General features: G+C 48.4%; 11 protein-coding genes across 11 annotated transcripts; 4 read left to right on the top strand and 7 right to left on the bottom strand.

Moving 5' to 3' along the window:
• Positions 1–1,175: 1,175 nt before the first annotated feature.
• LACBIDRAFT_330335 (uncharacterized protein) lies at positions 1,176–3,575 on the bottom strand (the record flags this gene model as incomplete). The annotated part of the gene is made up of 10 exons (XM_001884522.1): positions 1,176–1,222; positions 1,340–1,433; positions 1,558–1,653; positions 1,838–1,933; positions 1,956–2,045; positions 2,170–2,236; positions 2,300–2,502; positions 2,567–2,949; positions 2,998–3,403; positions 3,504–3,575. 10 exons carry the CDS (start codon positions 3,573–3,575, stop codon positions 1,176–1,178), a joined length of 1,554 nt encoding a protein of 517 aa, XP_001884557.1.
• A 1,724-nt stretch (positions 3,576–5,299) lies between these two features.
• Positions 5,300–5,939, bottom strand: LACBIDRAFT_304107 (uncharacterized protein). Its single transcript, XM_001884521.1, has 3 exons — positions 5,882–5,939; positions 5,715–5,822; positions 5,300–5,639 (listed from the first exon to the last, which is right to left on the bottom strand). The coding sequence occupies exons 1-3, from the start codon at positions 5,901–5,903 to the stop codon at positions 5,476–5,478; spliced, it is 294 nt and encodes a 97-aa protein (XP_001884556.1). The 5' UTR covers positions 5,904–5,939; the 3' UTR covers positions 5,300–5,475.
• Positions 5,940–6,518: 579 nt separating this feature from the next.
• Positions 6,519–6,851, bottom strand: LACBIDRAFT_304106 (uncharacterized protein; the record flags this gene model as incomplete). The annotated part of the gene is made up of 3 exons (XM_001884520.1): positions 6,519–6,615; positions 6,668–6,753; positions 6,816–6,851. The coding sequence occupies 3 exons, from the start codon at positions 6,849–6,851 to the stop codon at positions 6,519–6,521; spliced, it is 219 nt and encodes a 72-aa protein (XP_001884555.1).
• A 463-nt stretch (positions 6,852–7,314) lies between these two features.
• On the top strand, positions 7,315–7,892 carry LACBIDRAFT_304105 (uncharacterized protein; the record flags this gene model as incomplete). Its single annotated transcript, XM_001884609.1, has 4 exons — positions 7,315–7,356; positions 7,413–7,468; positions 7,536–7,632; positions 7,710–7,892. The coding sequence occupies 4 exons, from the start codon at positions 7,315–7,317 to the stop codon at positions 7,890–7,892; spliced, it is 378 nt and encodes a 125-aa protein (XP_001884644.1).
• A 2,897-nt stretch (positions 7,893–10,789) lies between these two features.
• On the bottom strand, positions 10,790–11,991 carry LACBIDRAFT_330332 (uncharacterized protein; the record flags this gene model as incomplete). Its single annotated transcript, XM_001884519.1, has 3 exons — positions 10,790–11,026; positions 11,088–11,464; positions 11,520–11,991. The coding sequence occupies 3 exons, from the start codon at positions 11,989–11,991 to the stop codon at positions 10,790–10,792; spliced, it is 1,086 nt and encodes a 361-aa protein (XP_001884554.1).
• Positions 11,992–12,214: 223 nt separating this feature from the next.
• LACBIDRAFT_330331 (uncharacterized protein) lies at positions 12,215–13,877 on the top strand (the record flags this gene model as incomplete). The annotated part of the gene is made up of 6 exons (XM_001884608.1): positions 12,215–12,324; positions 12,379–12,553; positions 12,837–13,168; positions 13,385–13,392; positions 13,596–13,679; positions 13,732–13,877. 6 exons carry the CDS (start codon positions 12,215–12,217, stop codon positions 13,875–13,877), a joined length of 855 nt encoding a protein of 284 aa, XP_001884643.1.
• Positions 13,878–14,354: 477 nt separating this feature from the next.
• On the bottom strand, positions 14,355–15,475 carry LACBIDRAFT_330330 (uncharacterized protein; the record flags this gene model as incomplete). The annotated part of the gene is made up of 4 exons (XM_001884518.1): positions 14,355–14,370; positions 14,526–14,680; positions 14,733–15,112; positions 15,142–15,475. The coding sequence occupies 4 exons, from the start codon at positions 15,473–15,475 to the stop codon at positions 14,355–14,357; spliced, it is 885 nt and encodes a 294-aa protein (XP_001884553.1).
• A 1,948-nt stretch (positions 15,476–17,423) lies between these two features.
• Positions 17,424–18,492, bottom strand: LACBIDRAFT_330329 (uncharacterized protein; the record flags this gene model as incomplete). The annotated part of the gene is made up of 4 exons (XM_001884517.1): positions 17,424–18,030; positions 18,156–18,240; positions 18,268–18,384; positions 18,486–18,492. The coding sequence occupies 4 exons, from the start codon at positions 18,490–18,492 to the stop codon at positions 17,424–17,426; spliced, it is 816 nt and encodes a 271-aa protein (XP_001884552.1).
• A 311-nt stretch (positions 18,493–18,803) lies between these two features.
• LACBIDRAFT_304097 (uncharacterized protein) lies at positions 18,804–20,571 on the top strand. Its single transcript, XM_001884607.1, has 8 exons — positions 18,804–19,107; positions 19,162–19,222; positions 19,282–19,327; positions 19,386–19,601; positions 19,654–19,927; positions 19,981–20,026; positions 20,085–20,192; positions 20,263–20,571. The coding sequence occupies exons 5-8, from the start codon at positions 19,879–19,881 to the stop codon at positions 20,462–20,464; spliced, it is 405 nt and encodes a 134-aa protein (XP_001884642.1). The 5' UTR covers positions 18,804–19,107; positions 19,162–19,222; positions 19,282–19,327; positions 19,386–19,601; positions 19,654–19,878; the 3' UTR covers positions 20,465–20,571.
• A 1,719-nt stretch (positions 20,572–22,290) lies between these two features.
• On the bottom strand, positions 22,291–22,476 carry LACBIDRAFT_304095 (uncharacterized protein; the record flags this gene model as incomplete). The annotated part of the gene is made up of 1 exon (XM_001884516.1): positions 22,291–22,476. One exon carries the CDS (start codon positions 22,474–22,476, stop codon positions 22,291–22,293), a length of 186 nt encoding a protein of 61 aa, XP_001884551.1.
• A 3,098-nt stretch (positions 22,477–25,574) lies between these two features.
• LACBIDRAFT_330327 (uncharacterized protein) lies at positions 25,575–27,856 on the top strand (the record flags this gene model as incomplete). Its single annotated transcript, XM_001884606.1, has 8 exons — positions 25,575–25,839; positions 25,925–26,045; positions 26,160–26,417; positions 26,483–26,606; positions 26,663–27,074; positions 27,126–27,508; positions 27,563–27,798; positions 27,844–27,856. The coding sequence occupies 8 exons, from the start codon at positions 25,575–25,577 to the stop codon at positions 27,854–27,856; spliced, it is 1,812 nt and encodes a 603-aa protein (XP_001884641.1).
• Positions 27,857–27,978: the final 122 nt, after the last annotated feature.

The following is a 27,978-nucleotide window of genomic DNA, read 5'->3' as shown; positions in this document are numbered from 1 at the left end:
CAGGTACTTCTCATGCCTAGTAACACCATCCCAAAGAAATAAACAGAGGTCCTATTTATACAAGGATCTGAGACCCCACACCTTTCTTGCTCTATGCAAGATGTACTTTTATTTGGGACTTTTCAAGTTATACCTAGTGTAAATTTATTTGCTATCATGCTATACTTGTGGCATTGTTTAAAAGACATCCTGAGTCTCCATGGATCAATTCAAAAGGATGGTAGCATTTTTTCTTCTTGCAGAAAAGAAGGACCAATGTTGTAGATACTTGTTTCCTTCCAGAAAAACTCTGGAAATTAGCTTCTACGGACATCATGCAATGTTCATTTTAATATTTCTACCAACCTTTTGTATTATACACACTACAAACATTGATGGGGAGTCATTTTACCTCATTCCAACAAATATATTGAGTGAAAAATACATAAAATGGAGAACAGGTTCAAATTTACCTTTTAGAGGAGGATATAAAATTTTCTAGCCCAGAGACTTTATGAAGTTTATAACAATAGCAAGGAGATCCAGTGTTCAAAATATCTCTTCCTCAAGTTGTGAATTGCTTTCAGTAGGTTGCAGTCATTCAGAATTTCCCACTCTGTTACATTCCATTTTTGGCACTTGTCACAGTCAATTCCCTGCCTTATCATGACTTTTCACTTGTTCATCCCCAGACTTGGTATGTACAATCTACACCTTTTTGGCTATGTTTCATACACCAGACTATAGTTCTCAAAATGTTTGGTTCTTGCGTTACAGGACTAACTTTGTCCAAAAAATGATGGGACATTCTTTTTGCCCAGTCAGTGTACAGTTATACTAAATTCAGTCATCATCCGACAACTTACACGTCCAATTTTAGATTCCGCCTGTACATGTATTTGGTCGAGATTAGGCCTATCGTTATGAAAACGGCTGGAATATTGTCTCATGTCAATTTATTTCAAACTCCGCTGAGGCTGCCAACAATAGATCAATTACCTAATCATGGCACCACGGCATTCCTAAAATGGAAGGAACCCAAAAAATCCGCGCAAGGGAACCAATAATTTACGCGCACATATAAGAGTTTTTGCGGCACTTGATAATATTTATGAGCACCACATAAATATGTCAATAAGTTTTGGCGCATGTAGTTAAAGTTTCCGCGCAACCAAATATAATTTTGCGCAGGCGTATCAACTTTTCCGCGCATAATCAACATTTGCGCGCACTGTACTTAATCCTGCGCAAGTATAGTAATGATTCCGCGCAGTGACATTACTTTTGCGCAACACTACAAATAGTTTTGCGCACAACGTACATTTTTGCGCGCTGACACATGAAGTCTGGGAATACTTACCCAAACGGACCGCCATAGGGAGTAGAAGACGCAGAGTAGGATGAGGCGCGTGTTTAGGTTGCGAGATAGGAAACTGACTCAGAGGCGTTCTTGACTATACGCGCTTGACATGAGTTCTGGGTGCAACTCTGTTCAGAATCAACTGAATACATTGTAAATGGCAACCTGATCTTTCGGTATCGACATACAACTCACCTTGACTCAGAGTATTAGCGTACCCGCCGTAATTCACGTCTTACTACGTGCAATTCCTGCAGCATCGCGCCGCCGTAAGGCTCCGAGAAATTTGAAAGAGGAGGAGTTGCTGTTAGGTGCTGTTGGCGATGTGGATGATGGTGGCATGATGACAACTTGTTGCTTTGGCGGGGGACTTTGTAACCTGCTCTTTCAAATTTCACCAATCACCACCACGTCCGACGTTCTTCCTTCTGGATGGCTCCCGGATTGAGGGGACTTCGTTAGAACAAACCGAATGTGTAAGAAATCCCTGTATCTTACAAGATATAGAGAGATTACGTCCGAGGCAGACGGAGCAAGTTTAAGTTGGAGAGAAAGCTGGACGGTAGAGAAGCGAATCCCGGCTCCTAGACCCCACTGGCCCCGTTGGTACACTTACTATGCGACCCCCTGTCTGAGGTGTGCGCCCACCCCCTTTCCCGTCGGCGGTCGTACCTGCGCCCGCGACACCAGCCTCCGCGACGGGTTTCTACGCCTTAAATGGGGCTTCCTCCCCTTTTGGAACAAACTTCGTTTGCCCAACGCACTATGGCCAAGCTCACAGAGTTTGCTCGCTTGATCTTGGGTGTTCAACATGGTTTCTTTGCCGATACCTGAACCGAGGTCAATCCAATTTCAGTCTCTTCTCCTTCACGCTTCTTTTGCTTGAACCCTCGTAAGCTATTCTGATGAACCGCAAATGGTGTAATAAAAAGTATTCTTGTCCGAGTCGAGGTGAACTACTCTTCCCCAATCCACCATTCAGGACCAGTCTCATTTTTCCGCAGGTCCCACTCGTAGAGTGTTCCGATAACTTCAACATACAGAGTCTCCCCACTTGGATCGAAGAAAAGCGCACACACTGCTAATCCGTATTTTAACTTTACGGGAAGAATTTCTTCTGTCTCAAATGACGTCGCATCGATCACATGAATGAATGCAAGAGACTGAGAATATTTATGCTAAGAGATTCAGACCCGAGGGATATTAGAATATGAACATCAGACATACCTCCACAAATACAAGAACTTCCTTTCCTAATTTTCCACTGCTGAATTGAAGGTAACCTGCACCATAGGAGTTGGACTTTGGGACTGAGTCCATGCATGTCTTTAAAGGAACTTCAATGTTTCGGATGTCCCAAGCAGACACTCTGCCGTGCCCCATAGACATAGCAAACTTGGACCCATCGGCAGAGAATGTAATTGATGGTGGGCTGTTCTCAAATGTTTTTGAGACCCTGGGAATGGGAATAGACATGCGGGTAATAAAGGAAAAGTCCATATTGTTCGTGCCACCAGAATCCGAATGGTGAATGTCAATTGTTTCGCTGTGTCGTTTGTAAGGGTCATAATCAACATTCAACAGAATGTGCCTGTCAGGGGATAGTTTGGCTTGGAGAACACATTAGAGGAGGTTCAACATAAAGACTTCGAACATACTGAGATTACGTTCGAACTCCCGCTTCGACTTGGGCTTTGGATCAAAATCTATTCTTCCGGACTCAATTAGAGGAAAATCATCCAAGGCGTCGGTTCCAGTAGTAGAGATGTCGAACAGTTTCCAATGGTCATTGAACCGCTTCCCAAAAGAGATTCCCAATGCATTTTTGGTGGATTTTATCAGCTCCAAACCAAAAATATCGAAGTATGCATCAACGTGGCTACTGTTGAAAGACCACAGAATAGGACCAATACGGTTATCGGAGCGGATTTCGTAAATTGATAGTAGGTGATAGGTTGTCCCTCCCGAATACGTTGCGAGTAGTAGGATCCGATTGCCTTTGATGGGGATGAACTTAATTTTTCTGAGATGCCGCGACGGATGTTTCGGGACAATTATTCGTGGCTTCAAGGCATAGTGAGTTATACACAACTTTCTCAATGATTGGCATATGAATCAACCTCATTTTTTCCAGAGGAATGGATTTTGTGCTCGAATATTGTACCGTCCCGGCTATAACAAATGATTCCCTTTCGAAGAGGACAATGAAAGTCGGAAGGTTCACATTCTCCATCATCTTGGAAGAGTCTGCAAGTGAACGATGGTGTTCAGAAGTTAGATACATATACAAAAGACTCTCACAGGTAGTAGTCAATCATGATGGTCTTTCTGGGAATCCTCGACTTTAGCAATGGTGAAGGCGGTTCAACCATCGATGGGTGGTGAGATTACGGAAAGAACAATTTAAGCGCGCGTGTCGGAGTTAAGAGTGCCTGTCGGACCTAACTTTAATCCAACTCGAAACTCGACCTTCCTGCAGGCTGCCCACTGGCTTTTTGTTCTACGAAGCCTGCCATCCTCTAATCTCCCAAGTAATTGGCTGAATTTGAAGCTCGAGAGCTCAGCGCTCATAGCTCATTCAACAGGTGAAATTCTGGCTTTGAGTGTGTGAGTTTGCTTTGATTTCCAACTTCTCTTCCTGATATTCCAGGCGTCAGGAGACTGCCAGACTCAAAGGACGCAAGCCATGCCATGGCGAAGGAGGTCTCAGAGATACGTCTTCCTGCTCTACCATACAGCCACCTACGACAGATGTATCCTCTCAATCGACCTATTTGTCACAGGGTATCATGTTACCCACAATGCATCAGGAAAAATGGAGAATGGAAATCCTGGGATATGGCAGAAAATTTGTCCGAAATTCCTCAAATTACCACTATTTCTCAACTTCCAATTTTTGATTCGGTTCCTGGGTAATTTTGGGTGTAATTACAAGAAATCAACAGTGTAATTTTGGATGGATTTCTACTGGATTTCCGTATGATTCCTGCCTCTTTCCTTTTATTCTTTCCAGATTATTTCTTACAAAGATAACTTGTAAAGATAGTGAAAGCAAAAAAAAAAAAAGACATTCAATGATCCATAGTAACATGTTCAATAATCCTAATGTACAGCTACGACAGTAGTATTTACCCTGTGAGCAAGTCTACCTAGATGGTCGAGGGAGGATGGAGACCATTCGTCGAGAGAGGAGGCCGTTCATCCAGGGAGGGTGCTCCGTGAGCCAGTCTACCTAACGCACGAGAGGAGACCGTTCGTCGAGGAAGGGAGGAGACCGTTCGTCGAGGAAGGGAGGAGACCGTTTGTTGAGAGAGGAGGTCATTCATTGGGAAAAGAGGTCGTTCATTGAGGGAGGGAGGAAGCAGTTCGTCGAGGGACGGAGAAGGCCGTTCGTCCAGAGAGGGGGCCATTCGTCGAGGGAGGGAGGAGACCATTCATCGAGGAAAGGGAGAGAGAAGCCGTTCGTCGAGGGAATGAGGAGGCAGTCTGTCGAGGGAGGGAGAGGAGGACGTCTGTCGAGGGAGGGAGAGGAGACCGTTTGTCGAGGGAGGGAGGCAACCATTCATCGAGAAGGCCGTTGATCGAGGGAGGAAGGAGACTGTTCATAAAGAGAAAAGGCTCGTCGAGGGCCACGTCGCCATCAATGACATGACAACCAAGGGAGGAGACTGTTCATCGAGGAAGGGGGGAGACCATTCGTTGAGCGAAGGAGGAAGCCGTTGGTCGATGGACGAGGCCGCTCGTCGAGGGAGGGAAGGCCGTTCGTCAACTTCTCAGTTGGATCCATCGGTGGTGGGGGGGAAGAACCAAGGAAGAACAATGAATTTCCACGTTGGAAAAATTCAACATGATCACATGATGTCGGAGTTTCAACGGACTTCGACGAATTGAGGCTCACGCGCTCACGACTTGAAGTTGTTCACTCGTCTGTCACTGTTCTTTCACATCAAGCACGGCATAGGTGGGCATACATTTACATATAGGTAGAAATTGGGTAGCATAATGAAACTAAAAATTGCATAATGGAAAATCAAGAAAAAAGATGTAGGCGGCTGGAGTTGAAGCTAAGAGCCAATCACAAGAAACGCCGCAATGATATAACTGTACAACTTCTGCCTATCTTCCTTCTCCCCATCTTACCAGAGCCACAGACCCAGACCCGCAACCATAGAGAGAACTGAGGCTACAATGCCCCCAGCAGCAGGAGCGGCGGCGGTTGCGGCAATAGACGTACAGGTGGCGAATACGCCACACGTGAACGCGCCGTAGACTGCCGATTGGATTGAGGCAGCCAAAGACCCTGGGGGTAAAAGATTCAAATCATTCCTCTGATCACGCAGTTGATCAACCCTGTTGGTGAACTCGCACAACGTACCAGCAACGATGCCACCTGCTCCGAATCCCAGAACGGTCAACAAGCCTAACCCTGCTACCGGGAGTAGCGTCGCAACACCTACTGTTACGAGGGCGGGTCCGATAAGCCCTGGCGTACATGCTTCAGTCAAGGAGGACCAGCTAGGGGACGAAAAATGGAATGCTTACTTTGAAGGAACTGGAATGACATTTGATCGTGGTGGGTGGGGGCAACAGGAGTTGGACGATTCGAATCTCACGATTGCGCATTTACTTATACCTTCTGCGGTGGGAAATTAAGTTGTCACACAGCCGTGAGTCAATCGCCATCGGTCGTGAGATTCAGAAGGTTCGGGCGCCAGTTTCGGTCGCTTCTATCACGGAGCGCTCATGATAAGGAAAATCACTATTTTGCGAGATTATATTGGGGAGAGATGCCAGTCGGAAGGTCGTTTTTTGCGGCTAAAAATCGACCTATCGCTGTGAAGATGCTTTGAAAAGTAACAGAAAGCATTACCACAATGTATCACCCGCGCCTTATCCTCATGGCTGATGATCTGATGAGAGGTTATTTTTGTGTAAACGGAATTGACATTCAAAGGACGAGTCACATTCAGGCTAACGGGGTTCTGCAAATGTTCAGACGTGTTCGGCGCTCTTGTCGCTCGGACTTCAAGATGGTTCGTCAGTCGGTCGTTTCCACGAATTCTAACAAAAGTTCATACGCATGCAGTCAGGATTTCTATGGGATTCTTGTCATAGATCTGGCGTGAGGAGGAGGTTTTGATGATGTCTTGGCGGGTGAGGATGCCTGACAGCTATGGCGTTATTGAGGTGGAGGTAAACTTGGCGGTAGGTGGGCGGGGTGGATAGGAGGCGGCGTCGTTTCTAATGCGCCGTCGGTCATAGCTTGTGATGCTTCACTGTGGGGGTGTAGGTTGGTTCAGAGGAATAGGAATGGGAGAAAGAACGAACTAGGCTGTGTCCTGCAGTCGTGAGGTAGGTTTTGAGGCGTTCCGAGGGTGTAAATTTGAAAATACACTACCATTTACACAACAACTCTGTGGATTCAAATTAAATCAATCGTAAATCGCAACTGGAAGAGGTAATAACATGAACTCACCTCGAACCCATATTTCGCAGCCTCCTCGCACAACATAGTCGATCTGCTTGAACGCTGCGTCGGGCTTCAGCACCGTGTGGTAATTGGTAAAATCGATCGGAGTCTGAGGATGTTCTGTTTTCCGGTAGTAGAGCCAAGCCTTGCTTGGAGAGCTGAAGCACGATTTTGGCGCGTTCTACGTTGGATTAGACGGATTTGCCCATTGCTCGTCTGTCCAGCATCTTTGACGTTGAAAGTAGTGGAGTGTGGTTGAAGGAAGGAAGCCGGGCCGGTGATGCCATTGGTTGTTCAACATTTTGATCAGCTACCGCCACCTACATAACACGACCAGAAACCCCATCGCCCCTTCTCGGCCTTGCAGGAATACTATCTGAATTAGTGCCCATGCGCCACGCATGGACCAAACGCGTTCGGGGCCATTTGGATTGGACTTTCAATCTGCAGGTGTAACCGCCAGGGCTCATAGCCCATGTAACGCATGAAATTCTGGCGTTTTTGTATGGGCCAGCAACATCAGAAAGACGAGCCGTTCAAGGAAAACGTGAGTTTGCTTTGTTTTCCGATTCTTCTTCATAGCGGGTTGGCTCCACGCGTCAGGAAGACTTCCAGACTCGAAGGACGCGAGCCATAATGTGGCGAAGGAAGTCTCGGAGGTACATCTTCCTGGTTCTTGCCCAAAGTATGTTTTATGATACGCTCTTAACAGCCACCTCACGACAGGTGCATCCTGTCAATCGACCTATGTACTATTTGCCATTGTGGCAGGCTCAATTCGAAGAGAACTTTCAAGGCGCTTTTGGAGGACATTGAAGACGAGGTTAGTAGTCTACATATTCCCATCCATAACTTGAGTCACTTGACATTGTTTGCTAATTTCTTACTTGGAAAAAAAAGGCATTAGTTGCAAGTCATAGCAACATTACTAGGGAGAGACTCGTTACGTCGTCAAACCCCAACCCACCTACATCGTCATCGCATGTCCATCCCGGATATTCCCATGTCATCGGCTTCCTCAATAGTTTGAGCACAAAAAGCCCAACGGTACACACTTATACATGTTATGGAGGTCCTGGGTGAGAATCTACTCGACTTGGTCTTCAACGGCACAGACTTGTCAAACAAATCACGAAGCAGGTTTTCTTCGGCCTTAACTCATGCATAGATGTTGCGGCGTCATGCACACAGGTTCGTACACTCAATCTTACCATCCATCTTTTGAATCTCACATACCACCGATAGACCCCGTGGAACTTCTAAACCGCAGCTCCGGACAAGTTTCTGTTTGGCGTTAGCATCCTGGATGCAAAATGTGCGTGTATTTCCCTACTCGCGCCTCCGCAGTAGCTGATGGCTTCGGATATGCACATTACGATTGTAGATGGGCCGAATTATGAAGGGACGCACTCGCATCACGCTTTTTTGGGACGACGAACGGATCAAAGTTTGCGAGTGCTTCCCCGTTTTCCATGATGTTGTGTTGTTTCTACTCCCAACCCTTAGCCAACCCTTACCGTTGTGCGATACTTATTGTGTTTCACACTGCCGGGAATTCGCCTGTATAGTATGGCTACCGGCAGCTTTCTTTCTGTGCGCAGTCGAGTTGCGGCTGGAAGTTTTCGCAGTGAGTCGGTATAAAATGGATGCTCAGTTGCTCACTCAATCCAACCCCCTTCTCTCCTTCAATTTACTCTCCTCTCTTTCAAATCTCGTAAATGGCTATTGGTCGTTTCCTCACACTCATCGCTTTCGCAATGGGCGCAGTTCATCTCGCAAACGCCGGTCCTATTCCCGCACCAACTACCTCATGTTCTGACGGTGACATCCAAAATGCGGTACGTAAATTGAATCATATCGCTAAAAGTTACTTACAATCGTTCTTAGCACCCAACCGCCTTTCCTTCTACCACGCCCGTGAATGGCTCAACACCTGCTCAACTTCTTCCACTAGTTTCGACACCACAACCTCCTGCAAAAAGCGGCACTCCAGATTCGGTACGTAAACTTCGACTCCATTGAAAATTTAATGTCTTACACCTTCTTAAAGCGACCCCCTTCATTCTCTTCTTTCCCTCCCGTCAGTGATCCAGCTTCAACCGACCTTCCAGCAGAGAATACGCCGCCTCAGAGTGCTCCAGCGCCAAAGTACTCGCCACCGCAGAACACCCCTTCAGTTCCGGTGACTGGTCCAGGACAAGGTGATGCCGTTCCCAAATCTCTCAATAATTCATCGCCACCTGCCTACGGCCCATCTTCGGTCGCACTTCCCGTTCCTTCGGATGGTGCAGCTCCAACTGGTCTTCCACAAGGCGGTCCTGTACAAAACCCTCCTACAGGTTCGCCAGCAGGAACTCCCCCTCAAGGCACTCCTGCATCTCAGGATCCCACACCGTCGTTCTCCCCATCACCCCCACCAGTCAACAGTCCAACAAAAACCGGCCTCCCAGAAGACAATCAGGTCCCTAAATCTCCCAATGGACCAGCTCCAAACGCGCCACAGAATTCTGCGCCCAAGATTTCTGGAACACCTATCATCCCCTATCCTCCGTCACTCAGCTCAGCACCGACCGACCTTCCTGGAACTGCACCAGATGACCTTCCGCAAAATGTTCCCGCACCAAACTCCTCAGCAGGATCCAGTCTTCCTTCGGCACTTCCTTCTGGCCCTACTCCGGCAGTTTCTGGATCCATAGAGCTTCAGACGCCACATGACGCACCACAAGATGTGAGTAGAAATATCCAATCTCGCGATGTTAATGTCCTTATTTCTTTTCCAGCTCTCTCCCGCCCCACCTTCGCAATCTGCACAGGGCGGCTCAGCAGCACAAACGGATTTGCCATACGTCGCTCCCGCGCCCAACGCTTCTCCCTCTTCAATCCCTCCCGCCAATGGTCCACCACCCACTGACAGCTCACAACCTATTCCTTCTCCCACCTCTCCTGCGTCCGCTGATGGCGCACGTCCAACTGGGCTTTTACAAGGCGACCCTGCTCCCAACCACGGAAAACCGAGCAACCCTCCAGCATCCTCCGTCCCATCTTCCAACGGCCCTACGCCACCCGCGCCATCTGGCTCTGGACTAACCCCACCCCAAGGTCCTTCACCTCATGGGCTTCCACAATCTGCACCCGTCGACGGCTCAGTGCCAACAGATCTGCCATATGTTGCTCAACCAGCGTCCGTTACCCCCTCTTCTTCCCTCCCTCCCGTTAACGACCCAGCACCAACTGGACTTTTACAACCCATCCCTGCTCCCAACTCTCCCGTGCCAACTGATTCCGCAGTCCCCACAGGCGTCCCCGTGCCGAACGTTAGCAGCTATCCCAGTGCATCTGTAAAAAGTCCCGCATCATCTGGTGTCCCACTTGTTCCCGCGCCCGACTCTCCCGCAGCGTCTGTCCTCGCTTCTGTACCACCCGTCGATGGAACACCCAAAGTTTCTGGCATCCCTGATGTTGATGTATGTATCGGTTTGATGGCATCTATATCTCTGTGACGCGATTTTTAGTGCTCTTCTACTGACCACCCCAACGGCTCAGCGCCCACTATCACTCCCACGTCTGTCGCCTTCGTTTTTGGCTCATGTTCACTTGCTTAAACGTTCTTTTTATAGGCCAGGATCCTATTGAAGATGACGAGTGTCATAGTCTGTGCTTGTGATTTCATATCCGTTTTTTTTTCTGGACATCTTCGACGTCGTTCCACTCTGAATCGGACTTTTTGTTCAGCACTTTTGGGTCTTGGACTTTCTATAATGTAATGTTGAATGCATGATTCTAATACAATTTTTATTGAAATCTTAATCTTGCCAATGCGGCTTGGTGTTCGCGGTTTCATTGCCGATACCTAAACCGAGGTTAATCCCATTTCAGTCTCTTCTCCTTCAGGCTTGTTTTGCTTGAACACTCTCGAGTCATACTACTAATGAACTACAAACGGCGTAACAAAATGTATTTTTGTCGAGGCGAACATCCTACTATTCCCCGATCCACCATTCGAGACCAGGCTCATTTTTCCGCAGGTCCCACTCGTATAGCGTTCCGGCAAGTTCAGCGTATAGAGTTTCCCCATTTGGATCGAAGAAAAGCGAACCAACCCCTCTGTCCGTATCATATTCTTTGAGCTCTTCTAAATCCAAGAGAAGAATTTCTTCCGTCTCGAATGACGTTGCATCGATCACATGAATGATATTAAGAAGGGAAAGGTCATTGTGCTAATGATTCAGACCACCTATTTGAAAGGTAGAGATATCAGAATATGAACATCAGACGTACCTCTACAAATACCAGAGCTTCCTTTCCTAATTTTCCACTGCTGAATTGAAGGTACCGTACATTCGCGTCATTATTGTCGGACTTGGGGACTTCCATGAATGTCTTCAATGGAAATTTGCTCCGGATACCCCAAACGGACACCCTGCCGTGAGCCGTCACGGTCATAGCAAACTTGGACCCATCGGCAGAAAATGAAAGTAGTGGCCGGAGGATAGGATATGTTTTTGGAGGAATGGGGATAGACATGCGGGTAACGAAGGAAAAGTTCATACCGTTTGTGCCACCAGAATCTGAATAGTGAATGTCAATAATTTCATTGTGTCGTCTTTTCTTCTGATCCACATTTAGAAGAACGTGCTGGTCAGGGGATAGTATGACTTGGAGGACCGTTAGAGCAGGTTCAACGCGACTGCATGAAACATTTGAACAAACCGAGACTCTTTTTGCGCACCGACTTCGAGTTGAGGTTTAGATCGAAGTCTATTTCCCCGGACTCAATCAGAGGGAAATCATCCGAGGCGCAAGTTTCAGTAGTAGAGATGTCAAACAGTTTCCAATGGTCGTTATATCGTGCCCAAAAAGTGATTCCCAATGCATTTTCGGTAGATTTTATCGGCACCCAATGATCAATATCGAAGTGACCATCAACGCTATTGTTGAAAACCCACATAAGGAGACCAACACGATTATCGGAGCGGATTTCGTGGATTGATAGGTGCAGATGGGACTCATTTTCAAATTTCGAGTACTTTGCGAATAGTAGGATCTGATTGCCTTTGATGGGGATGAACAGAATTTTTTCTAAACCCTGCGACGGATGTTTCGGGACGACGATTCGTGGCTTGAAGGCAATATAAGTGAGTATTGTATCCAAAAGTTTCTCAATGAGCGGCATGTGAGCCATACCTCATGTTTTCCAGAGGAATGAAGATTGTACTCGTATATCGCACCTCCCCGCTGATAATAAATTATTCCCCTTTGAAGAGGACAATGAACGTCGCAAATTCGAGATTTCTCGTCATGTGTGAATCTGCAAGGTAGTCAAACTTAGACACATACATATACAAAAGATCCTCACAAGTTGCGGTCGACGAGGATGGTCCTTCTTGGAATCCTTGACTTTAGCAATGGTGAAGGAGGTTCATCCATCGATGGCTGATGAGAATACGGACTCGAAGAACAGTGCTGCCGCATTGCTTCGCGTGACCAAGCTTGTCAGATCACGAGACTCATCATAGTTATTTTCTGAACTTCAACGAGCTTCTCAACTCAAAACTCAACCTTTCTGCAGCTCATTGGCAGTATCAACGAACATGCCATCCTCCCATCCCTCAGATAATTGGCCGAGTTCGAAGTTTGAGAGCTCAGCTGCGAGTTGCAGCCTGACTGAAGGTGCGCGACTGTTTAGTTTGGATGCCATTGGAAGTATGGTGGGTTTGCCGCTCTGCTGGCGGAGGGGCATCACCGTACGTTGTTTCTGCTGTGGAATCACCCTAGCGTTGAAGCTAAGTTTGTGCAGATTGACAGCAGATCTTTCCTACGCTTGGAGCTTGACCCGCTCTTGCAGACGGCTTACCAGCTCGTCCTGGGGAAGATCTACTCTCAGAGATAGCTGGTTGATTGGCGTCTTCGGCTCTCCCGCATTGACGCAGTGACAGATGGCTCCATCATTCACCGTCCCCCAAACGACATTCCTTCTCCCTCTATCCACGTTGGCTACTCGTTCATCTATCCTCCCATTTTACTCAGTGTCTCCCTCCCTCTTCTGCGCCTAAAGGAGCACACGATCATGATCTCCTTCTGGAACAACCATGCGCATTCTACAATCCTAACGACAACTGTCTCTGGGCGATTGTTGTCATCCTGCGTCCCACTGGCTCTGACCTCCCACTCACACTGTCCCTTTTCGTCTCCTTCCGCCTCTGTCTCCCCACCCGAGCGTCCGAACCACTTCATCCACCCATTCAAGAGCTTTACGCCCTCTCTGATGCTCTCCCACCTCTTCCGCATTTCTCCACAACGAAACGTCAACTTTCAGCAACCAACGAAGCACTTCCTCCGCTATGGCACTCAATCACCCAGTGCGTGGTTCGTATATGACCACACACGGAAGAGTTGAGATCAACAGGCGGCAGTGGGCTGAATACGGGCGCCCTGCATGTCTCTGCGAATTATCTGAGCTTTGAGAGCTCTGTCCCCGGTGTAATTTTGGGTTGTTCTATTCACGGAGTAACAATCATCAGACCAAAGTGTCTTACGTGAACCGAACCCATGGCCGCTACTGAACTTGCTCAAAGTCTCCAATGTAAGCCTCAGCATGGACGACTGGCGAGTCCTTCGAGTGCCATCAAAACTCGGAGCATGTGAAGACGAAGCGTCGCGATCAACCATGTATGTGGGATCGTTTATTACCCAGTATTGACCCCCGTTAACCATCCGCACAAGACCTGCCAGTGCGTCAGGTTAGGCGTTAAAGTTCAAATCTTAATTGAGAACTATAACAAGTAGTAACGAAGAACAGAGCCCAGACGGAGCACGATGAGGGTTGGATTCGGAGTGGGAGGGAGGTACATGCCTGTGCAAACTTACTAGGTAGGTACGTCAATTTCAAAGACGCTCTCATCCTTTCTCAACCTCTCTTCAGGTTCAATCTTCAGCCATCAAGACTATTGCGAGGAGTTCCAATTGGGGGGAAGGATCAACGCCTCCTTCCAACTTCCCAAGAACGACCTCGGATGCATTGATCACTCGGGGCTGCAAATCGGGTCTTCTGGAGCCCTTCCTTCGTGAAACAATAATATGTTTTGATCAGCGCCATACTCGGGAAATAAACTAGCGCCGGACGATCACATCACTGAACGGACAATTCCCACCAGCGGCAGACGTGGACGACTCACACCAGTGATGGAGACTGATTTGCATGCAAGCTGCAGGTGCAAACGAGAGAAGGTGGCAAAAAAACACTCACATCTTCAAAAATACTACTTACCCCTTCTGATACAGTTCAAAATATCAGCTGGCACCACTCGCGATGATCCACCCACGGAAAGGGTCAAGGTCAGCTTCTGACAAACGCCAGGCCTAGCGAGGAAAGTCGATCTTAAAGTTGTCTTAAATGGTCATCCCTCCGGACCCTTAGCAGGGTGTATCCTGCACGCCGCCGCAACATCTAGAATTCCGGGCAATCAAATTCGGTTTTCCTAGTTTGTTCCATATCCCGTGTGCTTTCCAGCTAGATGCTATAATTATTTAACAAGATTTACACTTTCAACTTGAAGGAGTCCTACAGATAACGATTAGATATCAGGGGATAGCACGTTCGTATTGTTGTATAGTGGTAAGGTAACTTAGATATGGAACTCTTCACCGAGCCACCACTCTGGACCCTCTCTTGACTGCAGCGTCCATTCATGAAGTCTTCCATTCACCTGAACATACATTATTTGACCGTTCGGATCGAAGAAAAGTTTAATCAGCTCTCTGGGCTTGCAGTTCGCTTCTAGTAATGGGTTTCTTCGATCCAAGCTGAGTGTCTCTTCAATTTCAAACGATGCTGGGTCAAGGAGGACAATACGAATGATAGCGTCTCTGTTCTACCAGCAACTTAGTCAACAAGAAAATGATGCCCAAGCAAAGCTGACTCACCTCTGCGAATGCCAAAACTTCTCTTCCGAGAATTCCACTACTAAATTTTAGAGAAGCCACACTACCCACATCGCGATCAGGCTCTTTTACCATCAATGAAAGTTTATTTCGAACATCATAAACGGACACGGTGCCATCGTATGCTGCAACAGCAAACTTCATCCCATTGGCGGAAAATGCAGGTGGTGGGAAAGACCAACGGTTGCGCACTGGTCTAGTATCGGGAATTGGCACCTGGGTAACCAAATTGAATCCAGTACTGGCCGAGCCGGAGTGTAACATTACAATTGCTTCCTTGTCAGGAAGTCTCACACCGAGAATCTGCCCATCAGGAGAATATGCATTGAAACCTTTAACTGGGTTGTCAGACTCGGAGAAGACTGGTATTTCCAGCAGATTTATGACAAACCCAGGGCGATCCCGCGATCAAAGTGAGGTAGCTCAGCCTCATCAAACAGAAGGTGACGATAACGGTCATCATCAAATTCCATTGCGAATAGCTTCATCTGAATCATGCATTGCTTGCCAAATGTGATGCCCAAGATATCCGTCGGTGATCTCAATGGCTTCAAGTCGTCGAGATCTGGTTTATCCGAATCCCCGCGGTAGGTCCACAGAGCAGGGCCGACACGGTGGTGAAGGCTTTCGTGAATTGAAAGTTCGAGGTGTGATACCTCGTTAGGCTCGAAAGCGCTCAGTGAAACATTGCTAGGCCTTTCCCTCCGGAACCGGTCTAGTCTCATGAGCAGGACCCTATTGCTTTCGATTGGAATGAGTTTGAAACGCAAAAAATCTAATTCAAGTGATGCTGGGTTTTTGACGCTGCCAAGAATCCGTGGCTAGAGGGGACATTATTGAGTCCATCATCTTTTCGGTCGGTAGCATGAAGGTATACCTCATGCTTACTAGAGCGATGAATATTGTGCTCAAACATTACACTTCCGCGGGAATAATAAATGATTCCTTTTCGGAAAGGACATTGGAGGTTTCTGACAAGTAGATCGCTGCAAAGTTGACTTTAGTGTCAATGAACTGTTCGACATCTGAATTAGAAAAGTTCTCACTTATGGTCATCGCCAAGAATTGTTATTCTGGGAGTCCTTGACTTGAGGAATCTTGACTCGCATTGCACGCCCATCGATAAGAGTCAGGAAGAAGCAATGGTCCATGATAAGCGCTCATTGTTGCATCATCAGCGCACAGATCCCGTGATGTATTCCACTGTTCCGAAAAGATTTTTATTAAACCTTCACCTCTACAAACCTGAGCCTAAATCCTACCTCCACCATCTTTCCTCGAATGTCAATCCCTCCATAGAGCGTCGCACGTACCCCCCTGAAAACCCCGCAAACAAACTGATTCTCCAATAAAAGGTACTAGTAATCGTGCTGAATTGAGATTCGCGTTCAAGTTGTGCCACGCTGATTATTAGGGTGCAGGAGGGGGGTACGAAGCGTCTGGCCGAGGTGCACGGTTTCGTCGAGATCAGGGGAATGGGGTGGAGGTGAGGGTGATACGACCCCTTGTGACGCTTAGACCGTCAGCCTTGCTACTCGGTCTGCCCAGACAGGTAATGTAAGAGGACTCAGCTCCCCAACGAGGTCTCCATTGATGTTGTCGAACCCCAGAAAGCCAGCGGCATGCCCACGAGCATGAGACATGACGCCAGAACACCGTCAAGAAGCCGTTTTGTCGAGGAAGGGTTTAGAATGATAGATACGGCTCTGAGTACTTGAACATCTTGCGCGTCCAAAGGACTCTAGAAGCACCCGTCCTCCGGTCTCCATTTCAAAAAGGCGGTGCCTCTGACTCCCTTAGAAACAATCCCAAACGACAATTGAAAGAGGCTCACCCGCACAAGCCCGACGTCGACTGAGCGGGATTCACAGTACACATATGGCAGGTATTCAGGCCACGGGGTCTCCTTCAACGAGGGAGTGCGGGGGGCAGGGTGTTGCGTCATTCCTCAATGATTTGCTTGGGGTGATCGGAGCATGTCGCACCCCAACATCTGCGCCCCAGGACACCCCAGTGTGAACATCGTCAACGACGAAAGGCAGGGAAGATGAAATGTGGGGTGAGCAAAGATTGGATAGGTCGCCTCGATTGAGTTTGATATCGTGCAAGTAGTTGACTAGCAAGTAAGAATTGGAGAAGGGGACATATACCCACCGATGCACAAGTAAATAGCTCCTGCCTTGCAGCACGAAGGTTTAGCTTCTTTAATGATTTCAGCTCAGTGATTTCCGAGTCGTGACGACGTGCAACGTGTGACGGGTTCTGAAATTTTGGCGTGTGAGGAGAGAGGGAGAATGACGCGGTTGGGATTGCGAGCAGGGAAGAGGGAGTAGGTGAGTGGCGGCTTCGAGGGGTTCTCCTTTGTGCTGTGTTCAAGAGGTTTGAGAGGACAGCACAGGCGGCATCAGATCAACTCCCGTTGCAAGGGAAGGATGGGCGCAACAGAGGACTTCGCAATGTAACCGTCTGCAAAAACCCGGCCTCAACCTATCGTTGTCGTCCGTCGCGCTGGTCTTCTCCATGGCGATCCTCCCCGTTCCATGGCGATCCTCCCAGTTCCATGCCATCCTCCCCGTTACATGGCCATCCTCCCGGCTCCTCGGCCTCATCACCCTCTACACATTCCCCCTCCAAAAGCGCAACCATGGGTTCAACGCCCCTCCCCACTGGTCATCACGCCCCCTTGCAAGGTCTGTCAAACGTGAATTTCCTCGCGCGCAAAACGGATGCCCGTTTGGTTTTGGAGAGTTGGGCATTGGTGGCTGCTTCGAAGTTAAGTTCAAGAGGTTCTCTGACGTCAAATTGAGCGTTGCTCATGAGGCTCGAGAGGCCAGCACCGGCGGCCTTGAGTCGACCCCTGTTAGAAGGGAAGGACGGTGCGACAGAGAAAGTTGGCCTACCCTCGTCATCCATTGCACTGATCTTTTCCATGGCCAGCTTCCTGGGTCCTGCCTCCACATATTCTCTCTCCAGAAGCGCGTTCTCACCTCCACCTCTCGTAATCTTGCTCTGGGTCCATGTCCCTCCCCATCGGTCGTCACACCTCCCACCTTGGTCACACCCATTTGCAATGATAAATAGGACAAGGTCCACGTGACCGCGCCAGCAAGTCTTCTGGATCTCGCACGCAGAACACAGATGGCCGTTTGGTGAGCGTGAAAGCATTCGAGGGCGAAGAATGCTGAGGCCCCTGGTGGAGGGAGAGAGGATGGGGTGTGTGACGACCCATGCACCAGTAGAAGAGTGATAGCCCCAGAGTCCAAATCGGCGGAAGCAACGGCTAGTAAGAGTTTAGAATACAGTCTCCAAAGCCTCCCTGCATCCTCGTTAAACTCTTGAATGATAAAGGCTCCAAGAATGCCTTGTTGGAAGACATCGTTGACTTGTAGTCGTTTTAAAACGAACCTCCGGGGGTTGCTCGCGCATTGGTCAATGTCAAGGGCTCGCCAACGAGAGGGCCAAGCATCTGAACGACGATGGGAGTCCGAAGCTGCCAGATGTCAAATAAGACATCCACCATCCGACGCAGTGCCGTGCGGATGTGGCACGACGTGGCAGGTGCTCTTTAACGAAGGAGGAACCGGAGAGGGGCCTTGGAGCACGGCGAAACTATCCACAGAAGCGCGAATGAGAGCTGCAGATGGATATTTGAATGGTTAAGGACTCCGAGCTTATGGACCCTGGGAGTAGAGTACGAGATTAGCAATGATATTAGTGAAGAGAATGGAGACGAACAGAACATGGTTTAAAGCGGGGAAGCTTAGGTCCACTAGCGTCCGGAGGCCCACATTGTTCACTTGACAAGAGATGAGAAAGAACTTTAACGGGGGAATGGTGACGGTTGCCGATGCATAGCAAGTAGTCGACTGGACCAAAATTCGCGTCTTGGAAGCTTCCTCGCCCTTCATTTGCTTCTAGTGACACCGAGGCAGGTTGTTCCAACGTCGTTCCGAGTGGGAAGGTGGCCCAGGATGGGGGGAAAGTTTTAGATACAAAGTCCGACATCACACCATGACCGCGACTCTCGACGGCACCACGACGCGCAGCCTCCAACTTCAACTTTGTCAGCCGTCCGCCTCGACACGAAGCTTTGAAGAGCTACAAAAGCCAGCTCATATGGGAGGATCCAAGATGGTTACATGGGCCATGGCAGGTATTTGTGCATAGTCATTCACCGAGCCTGAGGTTATTGTACCGTCACACCAACAGACCCTCTCGGACACTGAATTCCGATCATGAGGCCTGAGGCCTGACCTTCTTGGAATCCTGACCACGAACTCAAACGCCGCGATCCAAGTCAGCACGTATCATGAAGTTGCAGAGTCTTGTAGGCGTGACTCCCTGGAGGTGTTTGAAGGTGTGGTACCCGCCTCGTCGGCTTTCCCTTTGAATGATACTCTGTCTTGGCAAGGGGACATGAAGCTCTGAGTTTAGATCGCAAGCAAAGAAAGTCGAGTCAGAACTGGCGGAGGGTAGGTCACTGGGTTTATACATCTCCATCACTTACCCGTTGCTTATCGTTATGCGGCAGCAAAGCGTTTCGTTTACGGGAGCGAATCGGGCTATATGTAGCGCTTGTGAGTTCGTCTCTCCGTACTTACTGATATATTTTCTTCCGAGCTGACGGTGTCGCAGGATTCACACAACGAGAGTTTCAAGCCGACTCGAATATACCACAGAGCACCTTCGGCGACGCGTTTTCGTATCTATTATGACTGCCTGTTGTGGAACAGAAGATCGTGATCCTTTCCCACCATGGTCGCGGGTGGATAGAAGAAGGGCGACCTGCTGCGATGTGGGAATGTTCCCTTACGCTTCAGGGATTTTGCCTGCTGCGCCCTACCTCTGTCGGTAAGTATGCGGTTTCACCAAAAATCCCACAAGTTGACGCGTCTCTTCATAGGTTGATTTGCGATACTGTGCTATTTCGACCAACTGTTCAGCCGACAGTGATAGGTTTAATTGATTTTTAGCCGCAAAAAAAAGACGACCTTCCGACCGACAGACATCTCCACCCAATATAATTCCAAAACCATTGATTTCGCAAAATAGCGATATTCTTCATCATGAGCGCTCCGTGGTAGAAGCGACTGGAACTGGCGCCGGAACCTTCTGAATCTCACGACCGATGGCGATTGACTCGTGTCCACTTAATTTCCGTCGTCGGTCCGCAGAAGGTATAAATACTCATTCGTGAGATTGAAATCGCCTAGCTCTTGAACGCCCCCAGTTGCCCTCAATCACTACGACCGCAATGTGGCTCCGTTTCCTTCGAAGTAAGCTTTCCTTTTTTCGTCCCCTAGCTGGCCCTCCTTGACTGAGCATGTACCTCAGAATCTGTCGGATTCGCGCTGGTAGCAGGAGGCGCTCTGGCGCTACTCATAACAGCAGGGACAGGCCTGTTGACCCTACTAGGATTCGGAGCAGGTGGCATTGTTGCTGGTAGGTTGTGCGAGTTCACCAACACGTCGACTCAGCGATCAGAGGAATGATTTAAATCTTACACCCCTAGGGTCTGCGGCTGCCTGGATCCAATCCACATTCTACGGCGCCTTCACCTGCGGCGTATTCTCCACTTGTACGTCTATCGCCGCAACCGCAACCGCTCCTGCCGTTGGGGGCATTTTAGCCTCAGTTGCCTCCATGGTCACGGGTCTGTGGCTCTGGCTTTTCTAAGATGGGGAAAAGGAAGACTCGCAGAAATTGTACTTTGAAATTATCCATCGCAGCGGTCTTGTGGTGCTTCTTGGTCTGCAACCTTAATTTAGGTTTTTATTTTGAAGAACGTTCAGTCTATATTTTAAGATATCACTTCGTGTCATACTCGTGGCTTTTCTGTAATCTCGACCACAAGAGTAAGCCCCTTCTCCTCACTTCCGCCAGGTGCCTTTACAAAAGGAGAAATGATCCGTGTAAGGTTCCAGGTAATCTCTCATCATCAGCGGGCGAGAACTTGAAATTTTGAAAAAACGTTATGAGACTAATCTCTGCGGTTGAGGTGTTAGCTTGCAACTGGTTTCAAAAGTTTCCAATGCTCCTTACTCATTTCAAGTTGCGCAAATGCGCCGTTCCGGTCTGTGCGCTGCGTGTATATGTCGATCCATGTCGTATTCGTGTGAGTTTGCCAAGGAGGTCATCCGGTCAGGCCTGGCCTCAGGGAGAAACGGCAGCAACGGCCCGTCCATTCACAATAAACTGGTGACATCAGGAAAATCACATCACGTGTGGCACGTGTGGCACCACGCTTCTCATTCAAACCACGCTCAGCCACACTCTCACAAACAGGGATGGGGACATTATACTTGTGGTGGCGACTGACCCACCACAATCGTTCGTGGCACCACAATCTCATCACAATTTTATTATGGGGCCACAAACCTAGCTTCTGAACTATTTATTGCACCACACTGCCCAATCAATGCCACAGGAAAAATTATTTTTTTGTATTACTATACAACGTACAGAAACACCATGTAAATACTGAGTACTGATGTAGAAAGCAATTCAGCGACCTTCGACCATCCACCCACCCGTGTTCCCAACAACCAACTTTTCCCGAGATGTCTGATGTTGTCGACGTCCAAGCTGCTGGTGCCCAATCACGGTAAGCAATCACGAAACGGCTCAATCCATTGTCAACGACTTACCAGATTATCTCGTCACGTCCAAGTCACGTCAGCCATCGTACTATGTGCACCGACGCTGACGTCTTCGCGTACATTCCAAGTCGATTGGATAGCAAATGCAAAACATCATAAGTGTGGGTTGGGACAAATGTGGAACGGCAGATACTTACCATCGTGTTTTAAATACACAACAGTGAACGACATTCGTCGTTCGGCTACCACGTTGCTGACAGCGACATGACACCTGGGATCTGTGTTAGAACGATGAGTGGGGTGCCTCACCTTGGCTCGTCGCAGTCCGCTTCCGTTCGTGGGTGTTGTTCATCCTTCGCGTGGATGGTCGTGGTCGAATTTGGCTGATGCTGCTTCGCCTCAGGTGGTGGCCTCAGTTTGTGGGCGATCCTGCTTTGCCGTTGGCGTTGGCTGTAGTTGAGGGCATCGTTGGAGGTGGTGTGGCATGGCATTGCCACGTCGTTGTTGTGGGGGATTGATTGGGGGCGGTCGTATGATGGTTGTTGTTGGCTACATCGCCGTCAGCGACGTGGCATACCTAGACAAGTGTGAGTATGACTGTGCATAGCGTTGTAGAGAGAAAGCACCTTGAATGTTGTCACGAAGAATCTGGCGATGACCTGGTTCTCTTGTCAAAAAAGGAGAGGGGAGGGAAGTCAGATGGCTCACCTGGTTGCCCGTCGTTTGTTATAACATTGGTCCGTTCTTGGTTGCCACGTCACCGACAGCAACGTCGCCCCCTGAGTCTTGTATTGAAAGAGGAGAAAGGGACGGGGTTTGAGTAGCTGACCTCGATAACACGGACAGTGACAACGACATGCGTCATCACCGTCTGGTGGACGTGGCACGTCCGTTGATGTGCCAGGTCGTTGTTGTTGTCGTTGGGTAGGTCGTTGTTGTTGTCATTGGTGTGCAGTGGTGGTTGAGAGCGGGTTACCGAACGAAGTGGTTGATGGTGGCGGCGACGCAGCGGAGGGGGACTGGAAGCCCTTGAGGAGAAGGAAGGAGATTGGCGGGAAGAGTCGGAGAGTGGAGGAAAAGTTCACATTGCACAAGTACAAAAATTTCCAAGTTCGGACGTTCAACATGTCGCGTGATCGATACTTACACATGCGACAACAAATCTGTCGCATGAACGATTATTGTGACGCGCGTGGCTCAATTTATCCGGAGATCAAAATCATGGCGGTGTGGACCGCGTGGTGCCAGATCCATCACTCCGGCCACACTCCGCCACGGGATCACGACCTGCCACAGATTTGTGATTTTCCTGATGGATTCCACCTTTCTCTCTACTCTTTTTCCACCCCTCGCCTTCACCTCTTAACTCACCGAGGCCCCAACGAGGCCCCTGATCCTCGCCCTCATGACTCCCAACTGTCAAGTTTTGACAAAGGCAAAAAACAGTTGATTACACGATTGTTGTGTCGTTAAACGCCGCGATGCATTGATTTGACTATTTTATAGAATAACTTTTGAGCGTAGACCACGGGCGTCTAAACGAAATTAAAGATCGCGTGACGTCATTAGGGTGTTTATTGTTTTCGTTTTCTCGGCGGAATGTTGCCTTTTATTGTTCTATGTTCATGATCTAGCAGATTTTGGTTTTGACAATAGTATGTCGAAATATCTATTCTAGTCTTTCGGAGCACCAGATTCAAGGCCACCGTCGAGTTTAAAAGGGAGCACTGTTCAACCACACTATCCAGGCTGCTCCGCGTCCAAAGCATCTTCTGAACTCACTGTTCTTCACATTCTCCCGAAATTACTCTCATGGATTCCTTCACCACCCTCGCCATCTTTTTCGCCTCCGTCTCTGGCTCCAGTGATATCCCAACCAACGCCGATGACGGTGGCAGCGGGAACAACGCGTACTGCGTCGTTGCTTGAGTTTCTCTCCGAGATAACGACTTATGTACGTTCATCGCTTCTTTTTTTCATCGTCTATTCAATACACTCTCCACTCTAGAATTATGCCCTAATTCGACGACATTCAATGACTCATTCAATCATCACACCTCATTAAATTCATCCATCATTCACCCAACAAACACATTGATTCATTTGGGACTCAACTTTCATTTCTGTATTCGACATTGAAGGCATTTTTTAGCCGCGCATCGCGTGTGCTACATTATATTATTACTTGTTATCTGGGTTTCGTTAGCACTGTCGGGATGTAGCAAAGGTTGATGAAATGATACGCGAAACAATGCATAGTGAAGAACATAGGTGATTCAATCAAGTACGCGATTTCGAGGCTGAGGTCCATGGGTCAAGTAAAGGTAAAGGTACAGGATACAGCGCCTTGCAAATCAAAGCAGGCCCGTATGGTATTGAAAGAGAAGGAACATGGACGCGACACGCGGCAGATGGGCCAGAAGTCAATGTTAAAGTGAACACCCAAGCTGGATACAATCCAAGTCAAACGAAAGTGACGAAGTCGGCCCTGTGAATCAAAGAAATGGTAGAAGGGGCCAACGTGAAAAACCGCGAAGCTCAGTGAGAACGTCAATTCCCACGAGACGCGATGAACCGATATGTGGACGGACACCACTGGGTTACACCTCACGCAGTAGCGAACGTATTGTCGTGTGGATGGAAGAGTCAGGGCAGCCAAAGTCGAGATGCGCAAAAGCCCCTCCAAACTCCGGCGCAATGTAAGGCAAGGCGGATGAGTTGTAGGGTGAGCAAAGATTGGACGGGTTGCCTCGATTGAGTTTGTTATCGTGCAGGTAGTTGTCCGGCGAGTAAGAGTTAGCTTCTGTGATGATAATCAGCTCTGTGATTTCGTGACGACGTGGCAACGGGGGACAGGTTCTGAGAATTTGGGTGAGAGAGGGACAATGATGTGGTATAGCGAGCGGAAAAGAGGGAGTACGTGAGTGGCGGCTTTGAGAGATTCTCTTGCATCCGTGCCAAGGGGTTTGAAGGCCATTCGTAACCGTCTGCAAAAACCCGGCCTCTCCGTTCCATGGCCATCCTCCCAGCTCCTTGGCCTCACCTCCCACTACACAACCTCCCACCAGAAGCGCGCTCTCACCTCCCCCTCTCGCAATCCTCCTCACAGGTCCATTTCCCTCCCCGTCGCTCGTCAAGACCACTTGCAAGGTCTACGCGGACGAGCCAACATATCTTCTCGCATGCAGAATGCAGATGACCAATTTTTTTGAAAGAGGGAGCGCATATGTGGTGGCTTTTGTGATTCTCCGATAGCGGCATGTGCTCGACTCCTATTGAAAGAGAATGAGAGATTCATTCAAAAACCAGCCTGAAACTACCCTCATCATCTGTTGTGCTGGTTTTTCCATCTTCCTGGATCCTCGCTCCGCAAATTCTCCCTTGAAAAGCATCTCTCGCCTCACCATCTCACGACCCTCACAGCTCCCCATTGGTCGGCACATCACCAATTCATCGATTGGTTTCCTCGCATGCAGAACGCAGATGCTGTTTCGTGAGGGTAGAAACAGTCGAGGCGTGGATGATGTTGAGGCTCCTGGGGGAAAAGAGGCGGCGGGAGAGATGGCGGGGCGTGGAACGACGCTTGTGGGTGGCGTGTTGGCAGGGAAGCATCTTCCCACGTAATAACGTCCATGTTCAATGAAAAGTTGTTCTCGTTCGTTCTCGGCGTCCCGTCTTTGAGTACCCCAGAGGCTGGGCCGTTGAGGAACTGGAGATGGGGTACGGTTGAGTGTTATTCAACAACCATGAAAAGACGCGAAAACAGCCAAAGAGCGAGGAAGGTGAGGGATCTTGCCCAACTGAAGAACCCGTCGTGGACGCCTTCTCTTGCTGCTGCTTCCAGAGCCCATAAAACGGGAACTACAGAGCTCTTCGAGCTTGCCTGATTTTTGGTCAGGTACCAGAGCCACGATGCCCATGTCTTTGATATCTGGCAGTGCGATAATTCCGGCTCTCTCTCTCTTAGACCCACACACACTCCAAACCCAGCATCCCCTCCATGAACATCTCCAACCGAAGCAAAGTGCGTATTGGTGACAAACGTGGGCGCGGACTCCTTGAACTCCATTGGTGATTGCCAGCGAAATCTAGACGAAAAAACCCGAGCAGGCACCGACATCGATAGAAAGCCCGAGAGTCATCGCGAACCACAGCTCGTCAGAGACTGTGTGCTCGCACCTCCAAGTGAAATCGGATGAAGAGGCTAAGATGCGTTGTCGGCAAAATGCGAACTCAATGGGAAAAAATCAACGATGTGCGCCAAATGTGCGCGTTGGATATTGAGCGCCATATGCGCACATCGCCCACTCAATTCCACTCTCAGCAGCCAATGCGCTACATAGTTCAACCGTCACAGGTGAAGCCGGTGAAGAGCGATTACATCTTCAATGGCCTTCATTGTCCTCTTCGAAAGGGGATCCGATGTATTATCGCCCAAGGGATACAATCTTTGAACATGACTTACTTATTCCAGAAAGCACATGTACAAGGTTCGTCTTGGGTTCGTCATTTACCTGCTACTCATTGAGAAGGAAAATTATATTGAGATTAAGATTGAAGATTTCCTTCTTCAAGGCAGTGTACTAATCATCGCAGAAGATCTGTCGTCTGAGTTTGTGCTCATTTCCATCAACTTGAAAGGCAAGCGCATCCTATTATTTCAAATTGGGAGGTCCATGATAGACAGGGAGGACAAGTAGAGAGTCTTCCTAGAGTTTTCAGCGCTTCAGTTGCAAAGCCTCAAATTAGGTTGGACCCTTATCGGCAAATTACGGTAAACGACACCGCCCTCTGACTCCGACAAGCTCAGTCGTCCCAACCCGCGCTTATATGGCAAAGCACCGCTCTTTCCGTATTCTCACCAGCCGTCAATGGACGAGCCGCCTTCACCAATCGCACCATTCTTTCCGTATTCTTACCCGCGCTCAACGGATGAAATTCCTTCACCAGTGGATCAACCGCCTTCACCAATGGATGAACCGCCTTCACCAACGGATGAACCGCCTTCACCATTGTTGAAGTCAAGAATTCCCAAAAAGACCACCATCGTTGACTCCAACTTGAACTTGTGAGCATGTTTGTATACACATATCCTGAATTTTGAATACCCATCTTTCAGTGTTCACCTTGCAGATTCACAGGCTACGAACCTCCTCAACTTAAAGGCCTTCATTGTCCTCTTCGAAAGGGAATCATTTATTATATCTGGGACGATGCGATATTGGAGCACAACATCCATTCCTCCGGAAAACATGAGGTTGATTCGCATGCCGCTTATTGAGAACGTCATATACAACTCACTTTGCCTTCAAGCCACGAATCATTGTCCCGAAACATCCATCGCGGGATTTAGTAGACATTTTCTTCATCCCCATCAAAGGCAATCGGATCCTACTATTTGCAAAGTACTTCGGAAAGAAAACTTTCAGGTTCCCCTATCTACACCTATCAATCCATGAAATCCGCTCTGATCACCGCGTTGGTCCTGCTTTGTGGTCTTTCAACGGTAGCGTTGATGATCACTTCGATACTAATGATTTAGAGGTGATAAAATCCACTGAAAATGCGTTGGGAATTACTTTTGGGGTGCCGTTTGACAACCATTGGAAGCTGTTCGACATCTCTACTACTACTGACATTGACGCCCCGGATAAATTTCCTCTAATTGAGTCCGGGAGAATAGATTTTGATTTGAAGCTCAAGTCGAAGTGGGAGAATAGTCCCGGTTTGTTCAAAATTTTCATGTCATTGAACCACCTCTAATTTGTTCTCCAAGTCATGTTATCCCCTGACAGGCACATTCTCCTAAATGTGGATTTTGAGGGAGGACGACACAACGAAACGGTTGACATTCACTATTCAAATTCTGGCAGTCCAAAGAACATGAACTTTTCCTTCGTCTCCCGCATGTCGATCCCAGTCCCCAGAGTCTCAAAAAGATCTCCTATTCTCCAGGCACCAGTACTTGCATTTTCTGCCGATGGGCTCAAGTTTGCTATGGCCATGAATTTCGGAAGAGTGTCTGTGTGGGACACCCGAAGCAAAGTTCCTTTAAAGACAATCATGAATGTCCCACATTCTGACTATCGTCGCCTGGATGTAGAATATCTCCAATTCAGTAGTGGAAATTCAGGAAAAGAAGCTCTGGTATTTGTAGAGGTGCGTCTGATATTCATATTCTGATATCTACTCCTACCTCTTCTGAATCCTTAGCGCGATAATTTCTCCCCTTTTGCAATCATTCATGTGATCGATGCAACATCGTTTGAGATGGAAGAAATTCTTCCGTTGAAATTAAAATGGCTCGAAGAACGTGGAAGGTACATACGTATGGGTGCGCTTTTCTTCGATCCAAGCGGGGGGACTCTGTACGCTGAACATGGCGGAACACTCTATGAGTGGGACCTACGGAGAAATGAGCCTGGTCCGGAATGGTGGATTGGGGAGTAGTATGTCTGCCTCAACAAGAATATTTTATATTACGCCGTTTGTAGTTTATTATTATAAGTAACGAGTGTTCAAGCAAAAAAAGCGTGAAGGAGATTCAGAAGAGACTGAAATTGGATCAAGTAAAAACCCGTTGCAAAGAATGGTATTGCAGGTGCCGGTACGTTGCAGGCACGAGAAGA

The sequence above is a fragment of the Laccaria bicolor genome, genomic scaffold (assembly GCF_000143565.1).
Source record: "Laccaria bicolor S238N-H82 LACBIscaffold_26 genomic scaffold, whole genome shotgun sequence".
Classification (NCBI taxonomy): Eukaryota; Fungi; Basidiomycota; class Agaricomycetes; order Agaricales; family Hydnangiaceae; genus Laccaria; species Laccaria bicolor.
The sequence above is the reverse complement of the archived record's forward strand: the minus strand, read 5'-3'. Positions and strand labels throughout refer to the sequence as shown.